This window comes from Trichomycterus rosablanca, chromosome 21 (genome assembly GCF_030014385.1).
Source record: "Trichomycterus rosablanca isolate fTriRos1 chromosome 21, fTriRos1.hap1, whole genome shotgun sequence".
Classification (NCBI taxonomy): domain Eukaryota; kingdom Metazoa; phylum Chordata; class Actinopteri; order Siluriformes; family Trichomycteridae; genus Trichomycterus; species Trichomycterus rosablanca.
Genome location: NC_086008.1, coordinates 4,316,203 through 4,335,142, shown reverse-complemented (window position 1 = coordinate 4,335,142; position 18,940 = coordinate 4,316,203). Strand labels below are relative to the sequence as shown.

Sequence of the window (18,940 nt, the reverse complement as noted above, 5' to 3'; positions counted from 1 at the left end):
ATGTTTATGTCTGGTAACTGTGGTCATGTAATTATGCAGTTGTACAATAATCCAGAACATACAGGTACAACATTTTACATAAAAAAAACCCCATGTTTCTGGATTTGCTGCCCCGTTTTAGCTTTCAAGATTTTGGTTTGGAATGTGTCTGTGGTCACCGCTTTATCGTAATTAAGGCCGTGGTGGGTCCGGGCTTCCCCTGAAACTGCTATCCCCCACTCAGACACAGCCAATCGACAGATGGCACCGCCCAGAATTTGAATCCAGAGGATCCCAGGGAATCCCAATCCCCCACAGCCAGGTACATTTGGTCCACCCCCAAAAAAATTCTTCCAGTTCTTTCTTGCACAACAAGCTCTAAGCCCATGACCATGCAAAGCTTGCTCGAAATCCCAATTCCCCACAGCCAGGTACATGCCTGAAAGAATATGATTTTATACACCCCTAAGATGGACCATACCATTTCTTGTCTCCTTTGCCTGCCTTCACTCACATTATTATAATATATTATCAGCCGAAGTAGGTGCTCTGTGTTAATGTTAATGTAAATAAATCTAGCTTGTTTAATACACTTTATTGCTTCTAACTTTTTTAATTAAAATGTGTTTTAGATTTAGGGCAGTAGTAGCCTATTTGTTAATGTACTGGACTAGTAAGCAGAAGGTTGCTGGTTCAAACCCCACCACTGCCAGGTGGCTACTGTTGGGCCCTTGACCCTTGAGTTTTGTCTAACTACCCTTTTTTTGGGAGGGGGGGGGGGTCAAGTATTAAATAAGAAGGTCAGCTAATCCCCGCCGTTTTAGAACCTTAACTCATTAATTGATTGATTAATTGATTAGTTGAATGATTGATGCACTAAAGTGCGCTGTGGCTTTAAATGGGAGTGGGCGTGGCTTATGTGAACGTGCTTTGGTTCCTCCTGCTTTTCCTCGATGCCGTTCAGTGGTTCCCAGTTCCTGCAGCGGTTCCCAGTTCCTGCAGCGTGTTCTCCTCTCCAGTTGCGGATCAGACGCCTGATTTAATCTATATTCTGTTTACTGGGAATGCACACACACACACACGTACGTACACACACGCACTGAAGTGTGTACAGTGATCTGTGCGGCTGCGCGACTCCAGCACGCGTGTTTGCTTCGGATTTTGCACCAGTTCCAACATGGATTTGCACATTTTAGACCACAGGCTGAGAGTAACCAGCATCAGCAGGAATGGGCTGCAACACTACACCCATCATCTGATCAAATTCATCTTCCTCAGGAACAGAAGCAGGTTAGTTCCATGCCAGGAGGTGTGTTTGGTGTGTTCTGTTGGCACAGACTGGTGCTCCCACACACTTCTGGTCACTGATGGTTTAAATCATGGCCTGAATGGGGTGGGTGTTTACACTTCATTAAGCTGTGTAATGAAATCCAGATCCTTCAACACATTGTTTTTGGGATCTGGTCAGCTGTGGAACACCAAGAAACAGGTTTTGGGGTCATTTTGTACAGTTAAAATTCTACTATAATTACCCTGATTACATTTATTTGACTCAATCATTCATTTTTACCCACTGCTGGAAGTAGTAGGTAAAGAATCAAATGCCTTTATTTGTCACATATACACATTTCTTCACAAATTCCAGCTCGTTTGGATGCTGGGGTCAGAGTGGAGGGTCGGTCATTGAACGGCATCCGTGGAGCATAGAGGATTGAGGGCCTTGCTCAAGGGCCCAACAGTGGCTGCATGGCAGAGCTGGGATTTAAACTCTCAACCTTTCAATGGATAGTCCAAAGCTCTACCCACTAGGCTACCACTGTTCATAAGTCCTGGTCAAGGGGTGTGAATACGCCCCAGACAGGGCCCAAATCCAATACAGGCCAAAAAACTATCACTTATTTGCATCATGGACCAATTCCACACCACCAAGACACCTACATGTTCTTATTTTTTAAGCAACCACAGGTAGACACTGTGAACACATTTACACTGACTCGAGGCGAGGCCAGAATCAAACCCAGATCCTCGGGACCCATGTTGTTGATTGTGCCACCCTATTTAGTGCTCATAGTGCTATTTTATATAGACGTCTAGTTATGTCATTTATTCGTTCATCCTAGAATGGGACACCCATCCATCGTGGCAGAGCTGGGATTCAAACTCTCAACCTCTCAACTCTCAATTGATAATCCAAAGCTCTACCCACTAGGCTACCACTGTCCCTAAGTTCTGGTGCCTTCCAGAAATCCTGGTCAAGGGGTGTGAATACACCCCAGACAGGGCCCAAATCCAATACAGGCCAACACACATTCACTTACTTACATCATGACCCGATTCCGCACCACCAAGACACCTACATGTTCTTATTTTTTAAGCAACCACAGGTAGACACTGTGAACACGTTTACACTGGCTGGAGTTGAGGCCAGATCCTCAGGGACTCATGTTGTTGATTGACATCCACTCTACCAGCTGTGTGGCCGTGCTCTATTTAGCTCATAGTGCTATTTAAATAGACGTCCAGTTATATGTCATTTATTCATTCAACCTAAAAAGGGGTGGCCATCCATAGTAGACCGGAACACATACACATACATTGTGTGTAACTATATCATTTGAAGTGCACTAATTGGACACAGTGCGACACAGTGGCTTTAAATAGTATTATAAAAAGTTTGTTCTAGTTAAAAAAACATAGGCTTTCAAATACTATATCAGAATATATAAACACTTTATGGCTAAATGTATGTGGACTCTTCTTCTAATTACGTATTAGGTCCAGAGATTTTCCATATTAAAGCCCCTGATTTTTAAATGTCCAACAAGGATGAAAAAGACTTCCACTTCTACACAGGATACATGGCATTTTTGCTCTAGAAACCTCCTACCTTCTAGTTTCTTGATTCCTCGAAGTGTATCTAGACAAATGAGATGTTTTTAGAGCTGACCAACTTCGATTGATTGCCTGGTCATGAGCTCAAGGTGGTATTGGTGTTTGGATCAAGAATATGTCCTAATATGTCCGGGCCAGTGATAGCTCAGTGGTTAAGGTACTGGACTAGTAAACAGAAGGTTGCCGGTTCAAGCCCCGCCACCACCAAGTTGCCACTGTTGGGTCCCTGAGCAAGGCCCTTAACCCTCAATTGCTCATCATGTTCCACTCATTGTGTAAGTCGCTTTGGATAAAAGCGTCTGCTAAATGCTGAAAATGTAAATGTAAAATCTAATAAGTATTGCAGAAACCTAGCAATACAAGGTGTAGCTTATACAGGCTAAAGCCATAGCTGGATATATATAAGTGTATAAGTGCTTATGCAGAACAGAACACACTAACTCTGTCTTGCACTTCATATAAATGTTTGTTTTCTGACATCCATCCATACATCAGAAGGATCTGTTGCGTAATATTAAAGCAGCATTGTTATTGTGTGACACGGATTCTAAACGCCTCAGTGGCGTCAAACAGCCGGATCAAGTTCGGACGAGTTCGTTCTAGACGTGAACTCTCGATAGGAAGAGCATTCAAGCACTCAAACCTGATTGTGTAACCCAGATGTTTGAAAGTGATGATTGTTGTGGCTTTGTTTTAGAGAAGTCATGATACTTTATCTGACTGAAGTTGGAAGAACACGGCTCTGAAAACTGATAGCTGTAGCAGAAACATTTCATGTTACATGTTCATACCAGCCTGAAGAGAGTAGCCATAAAGTTAGAAGCATTTACATTTACATTTTCGGCAATTAGAGACGCTTTTATGCAAAGAGACTTACAGTACTGTGACAGTATATTGTCTAAGCAATTGAGGGTTAAGAGCCTTGCTCAAGGGCCCAACAGTATGAACCTGGCAGTGGTGGGGCTTGAACCAGTGACCTTTTGATTACTAGTCCGGTACCGTAACCACTAGGCTACAACTGCCCTGTACAGATGCTATATGTAATTTCTTCAATATAATAGATTTTAAATACAATGGGTGGCAATGGGCAAAACATTATCGGATGCGTCCACATACTTTTGATCATATTAATGCCCATAGTTTTGGAATGGGATGTCCGACAAGCCACATGGACGTGCCATTGGCCATATAGTAGATATTGGTCGGATATAAAATTGCAGAGGTTCTCAAGTTGATCGGTCTGGATCCTTTCTGTGTGGAGTTTGCATGTTCTCCCCGTGTCAGTGTGGGTTTCCTCCAGGAGTTTTGGGTTCCTCCGACACAGAATTGACCATCATGGGATGAATCTTGTGTAACCAGTAACGACCTGTCCTGTTATGAATGTAACCAATAAATAAATCAGTACCATTCCAGCACAATGTCTTAACAGCAGTGTCACACTGTCGGACTGTTCTTGGTTAGCAAAACATAACAGCGAAACCCGGAGACGCTGATTTCACACCTCTGGTCGTGACAAGGCCGTGGATGACTTGCAGGAAGTGCAGAGCTGGGGTTCGAGCAGCGAACAGGAAGTGTGAGAGTAGCTAGCACAATGCTGCCGCTCCGAGTTCAATGCGCAGGTGGAGCCGCGCTCTTCCCCTTCACCCGAACTCCGTCTCAGCTGGATGTGCTTCTGCTGAGTCGCACTGGAAACACACTCTGTGGCCAAAACAATTTGGACACCTGATCGTCAGCTCTCTGCAAGATTTTGGAGGATGTCTGTGGGAATTTGAGCCCCCGAGGTCAGGGTTTTGTGCAGGACACTGGAGTTTCTTTAAACCAAGCTTTTCTTCATGTCCTTATAGAGCTTGTTTGTCATGCTGGAACAGGAGAGGGCCTTCCCTAAACTGTTGTTGCTCTCTGTGCTTGTATAAATAGATCTAGTTTGACCTTAAACAACAGTGGTTTCTTGCCAGGGTTTTGAAGAAAACCCAAACTGTCACTAAAAGGAAATTTGTTTGCATGATCAAAACCACCTCCTTGTTTCTACACACACTGTCCATTTTATCAGCTCCACTTACCATATAGAAGCACTTTGTAGTTCTACAATTACTGACTGTAGTCCATCTGTTTCTCTGCATGCTTTGTTAGCCCCCTTTCTTGCTGTTCTTCAGTTGTCAAGACCCCCAAAGGACCACCACAGAGCAGGTATTATTTAGGTGGTGGATCATTCTCAGCACTGCAGTGACACTGACATGGTGGTGGTGTGTTAGTGTGTGTTGTGCTGGTATGAGTGGATCAGACACAGCAGCGCTGCTGGAGTTTACTGTCACTGCTGGACTGAGAATAGTCCACCAACCAAAAATATATCCAGCCAACAACGCCCCGTTGGCAGCGTCCTGTGACCACTGATGAGGATCTAGAAGATGACCGACTCAAACAGCAGCAATAGATGAGCGATCGTCTCTGACTTTACATCTACAAGGTGGACCAACTAGGTAGGAGTGTCTAATAGAGTGGACAGTGAGTGGACACGGTATTTTAAAACTCCAGCTTCTGTGTCTGATCCACTCATACCAGCACAACACACACTAACACACCACCACCATGTCAGTGTCACTGCAGTGCTGAGAATGATCCACCACCTAAATAATACCTGCTCTGTGGTGGTCCTGTGGGGGTCCTGACCATTGAAGAACAGGGTGAAAGCAGACTAAAAAAGTATGTAGAGAAATAGATGAACTACAGTCAGTAATTGTAGAACTACAAAGTGCTTCTGTATGGTAAGTGGAGCTGATAAAATGGACAGTGAGTGTAGAAACAAGGAGGTGGTTTTAATGTTATGGATGATCAGTGTACTGTATAAGGGACTAAGTCAAGGGACTGTGTTAAGGGACTCCAGTCGCCTGTATAGAGTCCTGAGCTCAACTTCACAGCTCCAACAGCTCTGAGATGTTGCCTGAACTTACAAATGCCATTATAACTGAATAGGCACAAATTCCCACACATGCAAACACAAAATATGGAAAGGGAAATATAAAAAGCTTGTCTAAAAGTGAAAGCTGTTAAAGCTAAAAGGAATTTGGAATGGGACGTCCAACAAGCTGATGGCTAGGTGTCCACATACTTCTGGTGTCTGATTATAAATATTGTACATTTGACATTTTCATTCTTTTTGCCGTCTCATTGTACAGGTGCAAATTCCTCAGTATGACTGAAACTCCAGAAAATTACACCGTTGTCCTTGATGAGGAGGGATTTAAAGGTAACACACACACACACACACACACACACACGTATGGACAAAAGTATTAGGACACCTCCTCTAATTACTGAATTCATGTGTTTAGGCTACAACAATCGCTAACAGGTGTAATAAATCAATTGTATAAAGAAAATCATATGCAGCCAATGTTGAGGCAACAGTTTAGGGAAGGCCTTTTCCCCCTGTCCACAAACAAGCTCTGTAAAGACGTAAAGAGAAGCTTGATTTAACCTCTTGAGACCCTGCGGTCACATATGAGGACATTACATTTTGGCTTTGTTATTCCTTGACCTGCTAAACTTAGACCGATTGTCCCCATTAGTGGACACTTTTGTCTGCCATCTAGTGGTAGCAAAAGTACTAGAAAACTAATAAAGTTTGTTTGTTTCTTTATTAAGATTTTAACATTATGTTTTACACTTTGGTTACATTCATGACAGAAATGGTAGTTACTCATTACACAAGATTCAGGTTATATCAAACACAGTCATGGACAATTCAGTGTCTCCATTTCACCTCACTTGCATGTCTTTGGACTGTGGGAGGAAACCAGAGCACCCGGGGGAAACCCACACGACAACATGCAAACTCCACAGAGAAAGGACCCGGACCGCCCCATCTGGGGATCGAACCCAGGACCTTCTTGCTGTGACAGTGTGCGACAGTGCTACCCACTGAGCCACCGTGCCACCCAACTAATAAGGTTAAAAACAAAAGGAATAGAAAAAATGCATTGAAAAAATCAAAGCTCGGGTCTCAGGAGGTTAAAGAAACTCCACTGGCCTGCACAGTCCTGACATCAGACCCACTCAGCAGCTCTGGGATGAACTGAAACATCAACATCAGTGCCCAGTCATACAAATGCTGTCATGCTTTGACTGAATGGGCACAAATTTCCACAGACAAATTGCTCTAACTTTGTTAGAAGCCTTCTCAGAAGATTTGCTGTTGTTATAGCTGAAAAGATACATACTTTTGGCCAGTAGACACAGAATTACCAGTACCATGTGGTGGCGTCCCTTACCGTGTGTTCTTTGGAAACCAGTTGATTGAATGAATCATCTGCTGAGTTCCTCAACATTAACTGCAGTGTAAGAACCAGATCCTACAGCGGATCATGACGGTTTAACTTCCTCCCGCGGGGCTCCGTGGTTATTAGATAAAGCGATAATTAGGTTAGCCACAAGTCTGCTGAGGTCATCTGATTCTGAGGAGAAAAACATAAAACACCCTGATAAAATCTCTTCCGTTTAGGTCTTATGTTGAAAGACGCGGTCAGTAAAATGTCTCCTCGTGTCTTTTATTGCCTCTATATGTCATCAGTTCAGCCACTGTTAAATTTATATTTGATTTCAAGAATTAAGTTAAAATATATTGAAAATAAAATCTAAATATATTGAAAATAAAATCTAAATATATTGAGAGTAAAATCGAAATATATTGAAAATAAAATCTAAATATATTGAGAATAAAATCTTAATATATTGAGAATAAAATCTAAATATATTGAAAATAAAATCTAAATATATTGAGAATAAAATCTAAATATATTGACAATAAAAATCTAAATATATTAAGAATAAAATCTAAATATATTGAGAATAAAATCAAAATATATTAAAAATAAAATCTAAATATATTGAAAATTAAATCTAAATATATTGAGAGTAAAATCTAAATATATTGAAAATAAAATCTAAATATATTGAGAATAAAATCTAAATATATTGACAATAAAAATCTAAATATATTAAGAATAAAATCAAAATATATTGAGAATAAAATCAAAATATATTAAAAATAAAATCGAAATATATTGTGAATAAAATCGAAATATATTGAGAATAAAATTTAAATTTATTGAGAATAAAATTAAAATATATAAAAAATAAAATCAAAATATATTGAGAATAAAGTCGATATATATTGAGAATAAAATCTAAATATATTGAGAATAAAATCTAAATATATTGACAATAAAATCTAAATGTATTGACAATAAAATCTAAATATGTTGAGAATAAAATCAAAATATATTGAGAATAAAATCGAAATATATTGAGAATAAAATCAAAATATATTAAGAACAAAATTTAAATATATTGAAAATAAAATTTAAATTTATTGAGAATAAAATTAAAATATATTGAGAATAAAATATATTCAGAATAAAGTCAAGATATCTTGATAAAAACAGTCAAAATATTTTAAGAATAAAGTCGTAATATGTAAATTTCAAGAATGGTGTCAGTATTTCGAGAATAAAGTCAAACTTTTTAGATTTTGAGAAATAAAGTGTCATATGTCGAGAGTAAAATCAGAATATTTCCAGAACAAGGTCGCAATATTTTGGCTTTAATATTTCAACTTTATTCTCGAAATCTAAATATAAAGAAAATATAACAGTGGCTAAACTACAATGCCATTACAGTCTCCTTCATATTTTTTATTTATTTATTTTCTTCTGTTTTTTGTTTTGTTTTTGTCAGATCTGCCCCCTTCCGAGCACCTACAGGTGGAGAGCTCTACGTGGCTGCCCCTCAACGTTGTGTCCAACGGTAACGCTTCCAGCAGCTCTCAGACCGTGGGCGTCACCAAGATCGCCAAATCGGTCATCGCCCCGCTGGCCGAGCAGCACGTCTCCGTCTTCATGCTCTCCACCTATCAGACGGATTTTATCCTGGTGAGGCCGGCAAACGTATTCAGCAGAGTTACAGAAATGTGTAAAAGTGAATAAATACTGGTTTTCCTTCCCTGTATGAGTGTGTGTGCTAATAATTGTGTGTTTGGTTGCTCAGGTGCGAGAGAAAGACCTGTCTGTGGTCATCCACACCTTGGCAGAGGAGTTTAATATTTTCAAGGAGGTCAACGGAGAATCGGTGCCGGTGAGCGTCCAGGATGTGAGCAACGGTCTGCAGCGTAACGGGAGAGACGGTGAGACTGACACTAATAACACAGGACTGGTTCCAGGTTCCTCTATCGGTACCAAATATTGTTTCTGTGCATGTGTGCAGTCCCTCATTCCACGGTGCACCCGGTGTTGATCCCAAATAACCAGTTCTGCGTGATGAGCTTGGACCCTGACACACTGCCGGGCATCGCCACCACACTCATCGACGTTCTCTTCTTCTCTAACAGGTTTGCCAAGAGTATACACACACATGTAAGGGTGCATTCACATGAGAAGCGCTTTGCGAGTGCTGTTGTAAAACGTCATCAAAGTGCGAATATGTGTGGAATAACCATCAAATCCAGTCTGAAAGTTCCACATGTAACTGTGTTTATCTGTGTTTTCTTCACTGTTTCACTTTTAAACTTGTGTTACAGCTCGAGCTTCTGAGAAATTGTGAGAATCAGAATCGGCTTTTTCGAGAGTCTAAAACGCTTATCGCTAATAAAGCTTAATGTGGTTTAATGTATTAAAAGAACGACACAGGGGGCGCCCAGGTGGTGCAGCGGGATATTCCACTAGCACACCAGCGCCGGGATTCTGAACTCCTCGATTCGAAACTCAGCGTTGCCACCGGTCGGCTGGGCGCCATCTAGCGAGCATAATTGGCAGTGCCTGCAGCAGATGCGTTTCTGCTAGGGCAGGATGACCGGACTATGTGGGTGGGGTCTTCAAAAGCTGATTGGCAGATAGAGGCGCCTGTGCAGAATGCATGGGTGAAAAAGGGTTCCGCTAAGTGCTGCGCATGGGTCGGAGGAGGCGTGAGCATCAATATACCCACCTCGACTGCAATCAGGGATCTCCAGCAGCAGAAGACAAACTAACTACAATAAATTGGGAAAAAAATGGGATAAAATGCATAAATAAAATAGAAAAAAAGACACAGGTACACTAAACATCCCCTAATTATTACTGCTCATAAGTTCTCTCCACTAATAAAATTCCTCGCTCGTTTGTTCACATTAAGAGTCGTTCGTTCGGTCTGAGTCGCTTTTACTGCGTCATATCAAACAGTTTGTCTCATTGGAGGAGCTTTGGAAAGTTCAGCAGCAAACTGGGTCGAAGTTCAATCAGATGCAAGCACAAAAATCTCAAGCCCATAGGAAACAACAGCACGGTCGACGCAAAACCGGTTTTGCTGCCTCATGTGGATGCGCCCTAATAGTTACACAATCTCAGTTGACTAATGTTTGGAAGGAAGCGCATTTAAACCTGTCGTTTTTTTGAAGGGAGTAGGATGGCTCCAAGTTCCCATATCGGAGTTAATGAAATTTTCCATGACTGCTCTTCCTCAAATTATTGCTCGCACACACACATCCGCTGGGTTCAGTGTCTGTGTCTGGCGGTGCTTTTACTTCGGGTCAGCAAGTGTTTCTGTTTCTTAAAAGAGTAGGCTGCTGGTTCAAGCCACGCCACCGTCAAGTTGCCACTGTTGGGCCCCTGAATGACCCCCTGAAGCCTTGCATTGTGTTCTGCTACTGTTTAAGGTGGTGGTAAATGAAATCTGCTGTTTCATTTCTAAAATGTATATAGAAAACATAAATGTAACGTTCTTGTGCTTGTGTGTGCAGTCACAGGGATGACGGGAACAGTTCTGCTGATCTGGAGTGTGTAAAGTTCTTCTCCTTCTCTCTGATCGACGGCTACGTTTCTTTAGTGATGGATACAGAAGCACAGCAACAGTAAGTCTCACTCTGCCTGTGTGTTGGTAGCTGGTTGTACCTTTATTGCCAAAGTGTGGACCGTGGGTGGCTTTGCTTATTTTAATATATTGCTATCTACACAGTATGACTTAAGAGTATGTAGACGCCCCTCATAATTAATGCTTACATAAATTATTATTTGCTTCTAACTATCAGGTGCTTATACCTGTCTACATTAAAAATATGTGGCAACCAGAGAAACGTACTTGTCAGGTGGTCTACACCAGATGCCGCATTGGACACACACATTTAACACACTCATATCTTTTAAGGGGGTCTACTCTGTGATATTTGCCAAATACCTCTTTCAATTAGACATATACTGATCGAATGCCCCAAATACTTACGCTTTTTAACGTAGAAACAATCCTCAAATTCTTGAAAAAAAATGGTCTAAAAGAACACATATAAAACAACATACTAATACAACGCTTGACAAGGGCTCTAGACTGATATAAAAAACCTACCATTTCCTACTGTGAACATAACCATTGTGTAAACATGGCATAAAACAACTAAATAAATAAATAAATACATTTGCTTCTAACTTTGTGGCAACAGTTGATTTAGGTACTGACCTATTCCAGTATGACTGTGCCTTGTACTTCAAACGAGGTCTGCAGACGCTTCTTTTGGCGTGCCAGTGGTGTAATCTCACCGAAAACTGTGTCAACCGATCTCCCTCAGACACAGCCAAGATCGACAGCACTGTCTGAGACTCGACCTCGAGAGCTTGAGATCTTCATGGTTGTGGACCAGCGTGTTTAAGGTCACGACTCTGTTCTGGCCTATACAGTTCCTTCACATTAAACTTGTCAAACAATGCAGGAACAGGAAAGGGCCTTCTCTTTAACTGCTGTCACTACGTTGGAAGCATAGTATTTATGTTATATAATTGATATTTTTTACACCCGTAGGCAGTGGGTACAGCTTAAGATTCAAGAGCTTTATTGTCATGTGCACAATAGAAACAAAATATGGCCAATAGTATGTAGACGCCCCTCATAATGAATGCTTAGATGTGTGTAAGACCAATTATAAATTATTATTTGCTTCAAATAAACACCTGAACTCAATAATTAGGAAGGTTTTCTATATGCCTTTGTAGGTATACTGTAGTTAAGGCAGATAAATAATCTTAAGGTTGCTGGTTCAAGCCCCACCACTGTCCGGTTGCCATGGTTGGGCCCTTGAGCAAGGCCCTTAACTCTCAATTGCTTAGATAATATACTGTCACGGTACTGTAAGTCGCTTTGAATAAAAGCGTCCGCTAAATGCAGTAAGTGTAAACGTAGTTTATTATTAAAATCATTATTGATCTGGTGTTTGCCAGTACATGAACATGTAGGACTAAAGAACTTCATTACTCATCATGATTATCCACAGATGAGTTCAGTGATTGCTTTATGTGCATGTTTGCAGATTTCCTGCCGATCTGCTCTTCACCAGCTCATCTGGTGAGCTCTGGAGGATGGTGAGAATCGGAGGACAACCATTAGGCTTCGGTGAGAGTTCATTTTTACTTGGACACGTTTACACTGCCGTCCAAGCCGTCAAATGCAAGACAGACATTCAAAAACCAAATGCAGCACCAGAAACAATGACAGGAAATGTTTGTTAAAAGGCGCTGGACTCTATCTGCTGACGTTTTAGCTGGTTTTGAATTTTTTGCATACGTGCAAGTTTTTGACCGAATTATTAGAACACACAACTCGCGAGCAGGTTGTCTATTAAATTCACACTGACCAGTAAGTCCTGCTAGTGAACTTTACAGCCTTCAAATCCTTCAGTTCTCGCATGACTTGCTGATCTCTTGAAGCAGTATAGTCCATCAGAAGACTTTATTCAGCAAACATTAAACCTTTATCATACTTTCCGAACCTTTTTCTCATCGACTATAAAGTTCCACCAATGACATTCAAAGCTCTAAATGGTTTGGATCATGAAGATCTTACTTGCACTTGCACTTTTAATCTCTATGGTCACTTTAGCTTTAGGTTTAGCTGTAGCTATTCTTACTGACCTTCTGAAGTGATATAGCCCAGCAGCTTTACCGGCTTCAGTGCAACAGATTAATGGTTTATCTTCAGTGATTCTTACTGATCGTTTGAAGCAGTATTGCCTGACAGCTTCACCAGCTTCAGTGCAACAGATTGATGGTTTAGCTTTAACGGTTCTTACTGACCTTTTGAAGCAGTATAGCCCATCAGCTTCACTTAACACGTTAGTGGATGTTTTATTTATTCATTTTGTTTTTAAATTTCATTTCCATGTCTTACCACAATTCTATCCTGGTCAGGGTCGTGGTGGGTCCGTTTTCTCTGGAATCACTTGGCCCAGAGTAGTAGGACACCCCAAACAAAACCTGACCAGCCAACAGTATTTGAACCCTGGATCCCAGCTGTTGTGGGCTATTGTAATTTTACTAATGCAGCACTCAGATGCCTGATCACCTTAAAATCTTGGAATAGCATTTATGTCATTTTTATATCAGTTGAGAACAAGTCAAGAGGCGGACATGGCAAATATTGAATTAATCAGTAATCAGCTCACAACACCACACACTGCATTTACCCAGAGCAAATACACACACCGACGAGAACGTCGGTTCTGCTGAACTTTGGCACAGAAGCTCCTGACAGAAGTCGCTGAGATTTGAGCTGGTTAGGTATTTTTTGCGGATGTACAGGAAACTTAAACTTAAACTAAACTGGTTATTGAATAACGGACATTAGAGACCGAGTTATCATACAGCAGAGTCTAAACTGTTAACTGTTAACAAACCCCCCCCCCCCCCTTCCTGCTGTGTGTGTTTTCCTGTCTGTGTATCAGATGAGTGTGGGATCGTCGCTCAGATCTCTCATCCACTAGCAGATTGTGATATCTCAGCATATTACATCAGCACATTCAGCTTCGACCATGCTCTGGTGAGTCTATTCACTAATCTCCTGCTACCCCTGATCTCTGTGCATACACTATAGGGCCAATAGTATGTGGACACTGGATTATGAGCTTGTTGGACACCCCATTTTGAAAACAAATGGAATTAAAAAAAAGTGACACCTGTATAATCTTTTTAGCTATAATGACAGCCGCACTTCTGAGAAAGAAAAACTCTAAATAACTTGATGCTTGGGTGGTGCAGTGGTAAAGCAACTGAAATCTCAGCTCTGCTACCATCAGGCCCGGCGCCTATACAGACATTGATTGGCTCATCTGTGGGGTGGGTTTGCTGGAGAGGGTTCCTCAAAACTGCTGCGTGTAGGTGCCCGGCCGGCCGGCCGGCCGATAGTACAGCCGAGAGTGGAACTTAAGCTCACCACTAGTAGGCTTACCGCTGTGCCACCTGAGTGCCTTTTTGCCAGGTTTTTATGCCAGATGCCCTTCCTCATGCAACCCTCCTATTTTTATCCGGGCATGGGACCGTCACTAAGAGCACACTGACAAGTGCACCTCCCAAACGATAGGCACTCCCACCCTAAGTTTGTTTTACCTTACATAACAAAGTCTTGTTGGCAGGCGCCCATCAACCAGACCAACTTAAATTGAAAGTTTATTTGTTTGTAATTTACATTTTCAGCATTTAGCAGACGCTTTTATCCAAAGCGACTTACAATCATGACTGAACACAATTTTTGAGCAATTGAGGGTTAAGGGCCTTGCTCAGGGGCCTGCTACCGGTTGGCTGGGCGCCATCTAGCGGGCACAATCGCCAGTGCCTGCAGCAGACAGAAATTGGTCACCATGTCTGCTGGGTGGGACAATGACCGGACTAAGTGGGTGTGGTCTTCAAACGCTGTGTAAGGACCCTGGTTAGCAGACCAAGGCGTCTGTGCAGAAGTAGATGAATCACATGTTGCGTGTGCAGGGTTGAGGGGCCGCGCACACGTCGGAGGGGGCGGGGAGCGGCAAATATACCCTCCTTGAAAGCAATCGGGATGCATAAATAAATAGATAAAAGACCACTGAATCATGTACAGTGGGGCCAAAAAGTATTTAGTCAGCCACTGATTGTGCAAGTTCTCCTACTTAGAAAGATGAGAGAGGTCTGTAATTTTCATCATAGCTACACTTCAACTATGAGAGACAAAATGAGAAAAAAAAATCCAGGAAATCACATTGTAGGATTTTTAAAGAATTTTTTTGTAAATTATGGTGGAAAATAAGTATTTGGTCAATAACATACAAGCAAGATTTCTGGCTCTCACAGACCTGTAACTTCTTCTTTAAGAAGCTCTTCTGTCCTCCACTCGTTACCTGTATTAATGGCACCTGTTTGACCTCGTTATCTGTATAAAAGACACCTGTCCACAGCCTCAAACAGTCAGACTCCAGACTCAACCAAAGAGCTGTTGAAGGACACCAGGAAGAAAATTGTAGACCTGCACCAGGCTGGGAAGAGTGAATCTACAATAGGCAAGCAGGTTGGTGTGAATAAATCAACTGTGGGAGCAATTGTAAGAAAATGGAAGACATACAAGACCATTGGTAATCTCCCTTGGGGTCAAGATCTCATCCCGTGGGGTCAAAATGATCATGAGAACGGTGAGCAAAAATCCCAGAACTACATGGAGGGACCTGATGAATGACCTGCAGAGAGCTGGGACCAAAGTAACAAAGGCTACCATCAGTAACACACTACGCCGAGAGGGACTCAAATCCTGCAGTGCCAGGCGTGTCCCCCTGCTTAAGCCTGTACATGTCCAGGCCCGTCTGAAGTTTGCCAGAGAGCATATGGATGATCCAGAAGAGGATTGGGAGAATATCATGTGGTCAGATGAAACCAAAATGGAACTCGTCGTGTTTGGAGGAAGAAGAATGCTGAGTTGCATCCCAAGAACACCATACCTACTGTGAAGCATGGGGGTGGAAACATCATGCTTTGGGGCTGTTTTTCTGCAAAGGGGACAGGACGACTGATCCGTGTTAAGGGAAGAATGAACGGAGCCATGTATCGTGAGATTTTAAGCCAAAACCTCCTTCCATCAGTGAGCATTGAAGCATTGAAGATGGAACGTGGCTGGGTCTTCCAGCATGACAATGATCCCAAACACACTGCCCGGGCAACGAAGGAGTGGCTCCATAAAAAGCATTTCAAGGTCCTGGAGTGGCCTAGCCAGTCTCCAGACCTCAACCCCATAGAAAATTTGTGGAGTCCGTGTTGCCCAGCGACAGCCCCAAAACATCACTGCTCTAGAGGAGATCTGCATGGAGGAATGGGCCAAAATACCAGCTACAGTGTGTGCAAACCTGGTGAAGACTTACAGGAAACGTTTCACCTCTGTCATTGCCAACAAAGGTTATGTTACAAAGTATTGAGTTGAACTTTTGTTATTGACCAAATACTTATTTTCCACCATAATGTACAAATACATTCTTTAAAAATCCTACAGTGTGATTTCCTGGATTTTTTTTCTCATTTTGTCTCTCATAGTTGAAGTGTAACTATGATGAAAATTACAGACCTCTCTCATCTTTCTAAGTAGGAGAACTTGCACAGTCAGTGGCTGACTAAATACTTTTTGGCCCCACTGTATCTGATGTGTGATGTTTTCTGACTGTGATCAGATACTCTGGTACAAATGACTAATAACTTCGTCTTGTGTAGGTGCCAGAAGAGGACATAGTGAGGGTTACAGACATGCTGCAGGATCAGAGGAGACACAACGGCTGCTGATTTAAGGAAGAACAGACAGTGATGCTGGATCTTAATTACAACACTAACGTTGACGCCAGAAATACTGACGATGTTTCTAAGCTACAGCACTTAAACCTCAAGAACCAAACGGACACAGAGTGTCGTTTTGATCAGCAAAACGTACTACGGAAGTCCTGAATGGAGAGGAAATCACAAGTTTGACTCCATTTCTAATAACCACTTCATTTGAGCATGTGCTATATGGTCAAAAGTATGTGGACACATAACCATGAGCTTGTTGGACATCCCATTCCAAAACCATGTGTATAAGTGTAGTGTTCTACTCTTCTGTGAAGCCTTTTTAGAAAATTTTGAAGTGTGCCTGTAGGAATTTGTATCCATTAGGTAGATGGTTAGGCATTGATTCTGGTCCACTCTTTGCTGCCAGTAATCCAGAGCTTAGGATCAAACCTGCATCCTGGAAGTTGTGTAAAACCTACCCGGCTTGCGAAGAAACTGTACAACCCATATTCTGCTCTTAATTTCGACCTATCAGGCATCTGCATAGACATGATTGGCAAATGTCTGGTGGGGGGGATGACCTAGCCATTGGGAGGTGCACTTGTCAGTGCTGGTCCCATGCCCGGATAGAAAGAGGAGGGTTGCATCCATACCACAGATCCACTTTGGTGACCCTTAAAAATGGGACCAGCTGAAAAAAACAATTTCTGGTGACTCCTTTGGACTAAAGGCATGAATCCCATGGTTTCATCCTAGAGTGTTCTGTAGTGTTCGTCAGGATTTTATGCAAGCCATCGAAATTCCTTCTCACCAATCTCATGAAACCATGCCTTAATTAACCTGGCTTTGTGCACAGTGGTACTGTCAAACTGTGGCAAGGTTTGACTCCAAGTGCTCCAAAGTTGCAAAGATAAAATACATTTCATGTCGATAATTAGCAAGGAGTGTGCCTAAAACTTGTGATTTCAATAATTAAGAGGTGTGTCCACATACTTTTGACCATATAGTGTATCTCGTTTCTTCTCCAGTAAGCCGTTGAGCAATACCCATCCTATACCCGGACACCACCCTCTTATTTACATCCAGGCTTGGGACCAGCACTCGGGAGTGCACTGTCAAGTGCACATCCCAATAGCTCGGCTGTTTCGGCCACCCCCCTTCCCCCATCAGACATTAGCCAATCATGTCAGACCGGTGGATAGCACTTCCTTAGATCCAGAGCACTTTACCGCTGCTCCACCCACGTCATTCATTAATAATAATAATGTTTACCAATTCATCCATCCTGGTTTGGGTGGTATGGTGGTGTAGCTGTTATAGTGGGTGGGTGGCACACAGCAGTAGGTTCCTGAGGTCCTGGGTTTAATCCTCACTTGCCATTGCCTTAAAAGACGTTACACGTCACCACTTCTTGCCACTTAGTGGATTACAATTTTGACTGAATCCATTCCAAGCACCTGAGCATCAAGTGCCTTGTACAGGAGCCCAACTGTGGCAACTTGGCAGTGGTGGGGTTTGAACCAGCAGCCTTATGATCAATGGTTCACAACCCACAGTGTGTGTCTTTCCTCTGAGCACTTCCACCAAAATCATGCACAAGGTGAATTTCATTTCCATGTTTTACCACAATTTTTTCCGGTCAGGGTCGTGGTGGGTCCCTGGGAATTACTTGGCCCAGTGCAGTAGCACACCCCAAACAAAGCCTGACCAGTCAACAGCATTCGAACCCTGGATCCCAGCTGTTGTGGGCTATTGTAATTTTACTAATGCGCCACTCAAATGCCTGATCACCTTAAAATCTTGATCAGCCCTCCCCCATGTTTTGAAGGGTTGGGGGGCACCTGAGTATCCACTCTCACTTGAACACCACCTATCTTACACCTTTGGGATGAATTGGAACTAAGTGTGAGTAAGTAAATGTGTGTCACTTCATATTGGATTGGCACTCTGTCCAGCATAATTTGTGCCACTCTGTATTTTTTTTAGACAAAATGGGTACAAATTCCCACAGATACAGTCTGTGTTTTGGAAAGTGCTCTCAGGAATGAAGCGATTTGTAAAATGAATAAATTAATCAGACTTTAGAGGGTGGGAGGAAACCAGAATACCCAAAGAACAACCATGGAACCCAGGATGGAACCCAGGTACAGAGGACCCATATGGTCATGTGGTAACATCTTTACAGATTTCAGTGTCTTAGATTGGCTGGCTTCTCCTGAGGGGAGGTCCACTGACCACTACAGGTTGCTTCCTGGCTCACTTGCGGTCCTCAGCTCATTGGTTGAGGAACCCGAACCTAGTCTGAACCTTGTGTAACTTGAGGTTGCATATCTTCATTGTGATGAGATTTCAAACGATGTCATAATCACAGGAAAACAGGATGTTTCTTTGTGTTCAATCTGAAAGTGTGATGCAGAGGTTCTATTCCGCTAGCCCACCACCTCTGACATCCTGGTCTGAATCTTGATTAGTGAACATGAATGAATAAATGAGTGAGTCAAACTTCTGAAGAG

General features: G+C 42.2%; 1 protein-coding gene across 1 annotated transcript; it reads left to right on the top strand.

The window, feature by feature from the left end:
• Positions 1-1,156: 1,156 nt before the first annotated feature.
• castor1 (cytosolic arginine sensor for mTORC1 subunit 1) lies at positions 1,157-16,445 on the top strand. Its single transcript, XM_063018092.1, has 9 exons — positions 1,157-1,269; positions 6,045-6,115; positions 8,605-8,798; positions 8,914-9,049; positions 9,130-9,253; positions 10,637-10,747; positions 12,191-12,273; positions 13,601-13,695; positions 16,377-16,445. The coding sequence occupies exons 1-9, from the start codon at positions 1,157-1,159 to the stop codon at positions 16,443-16,445; spliced, it is 996 nt and encodes a 331-aa protein (XP_062874162.1).
• Positions 16,446-18,940: the final 2,495 nt, after the last annotated feature.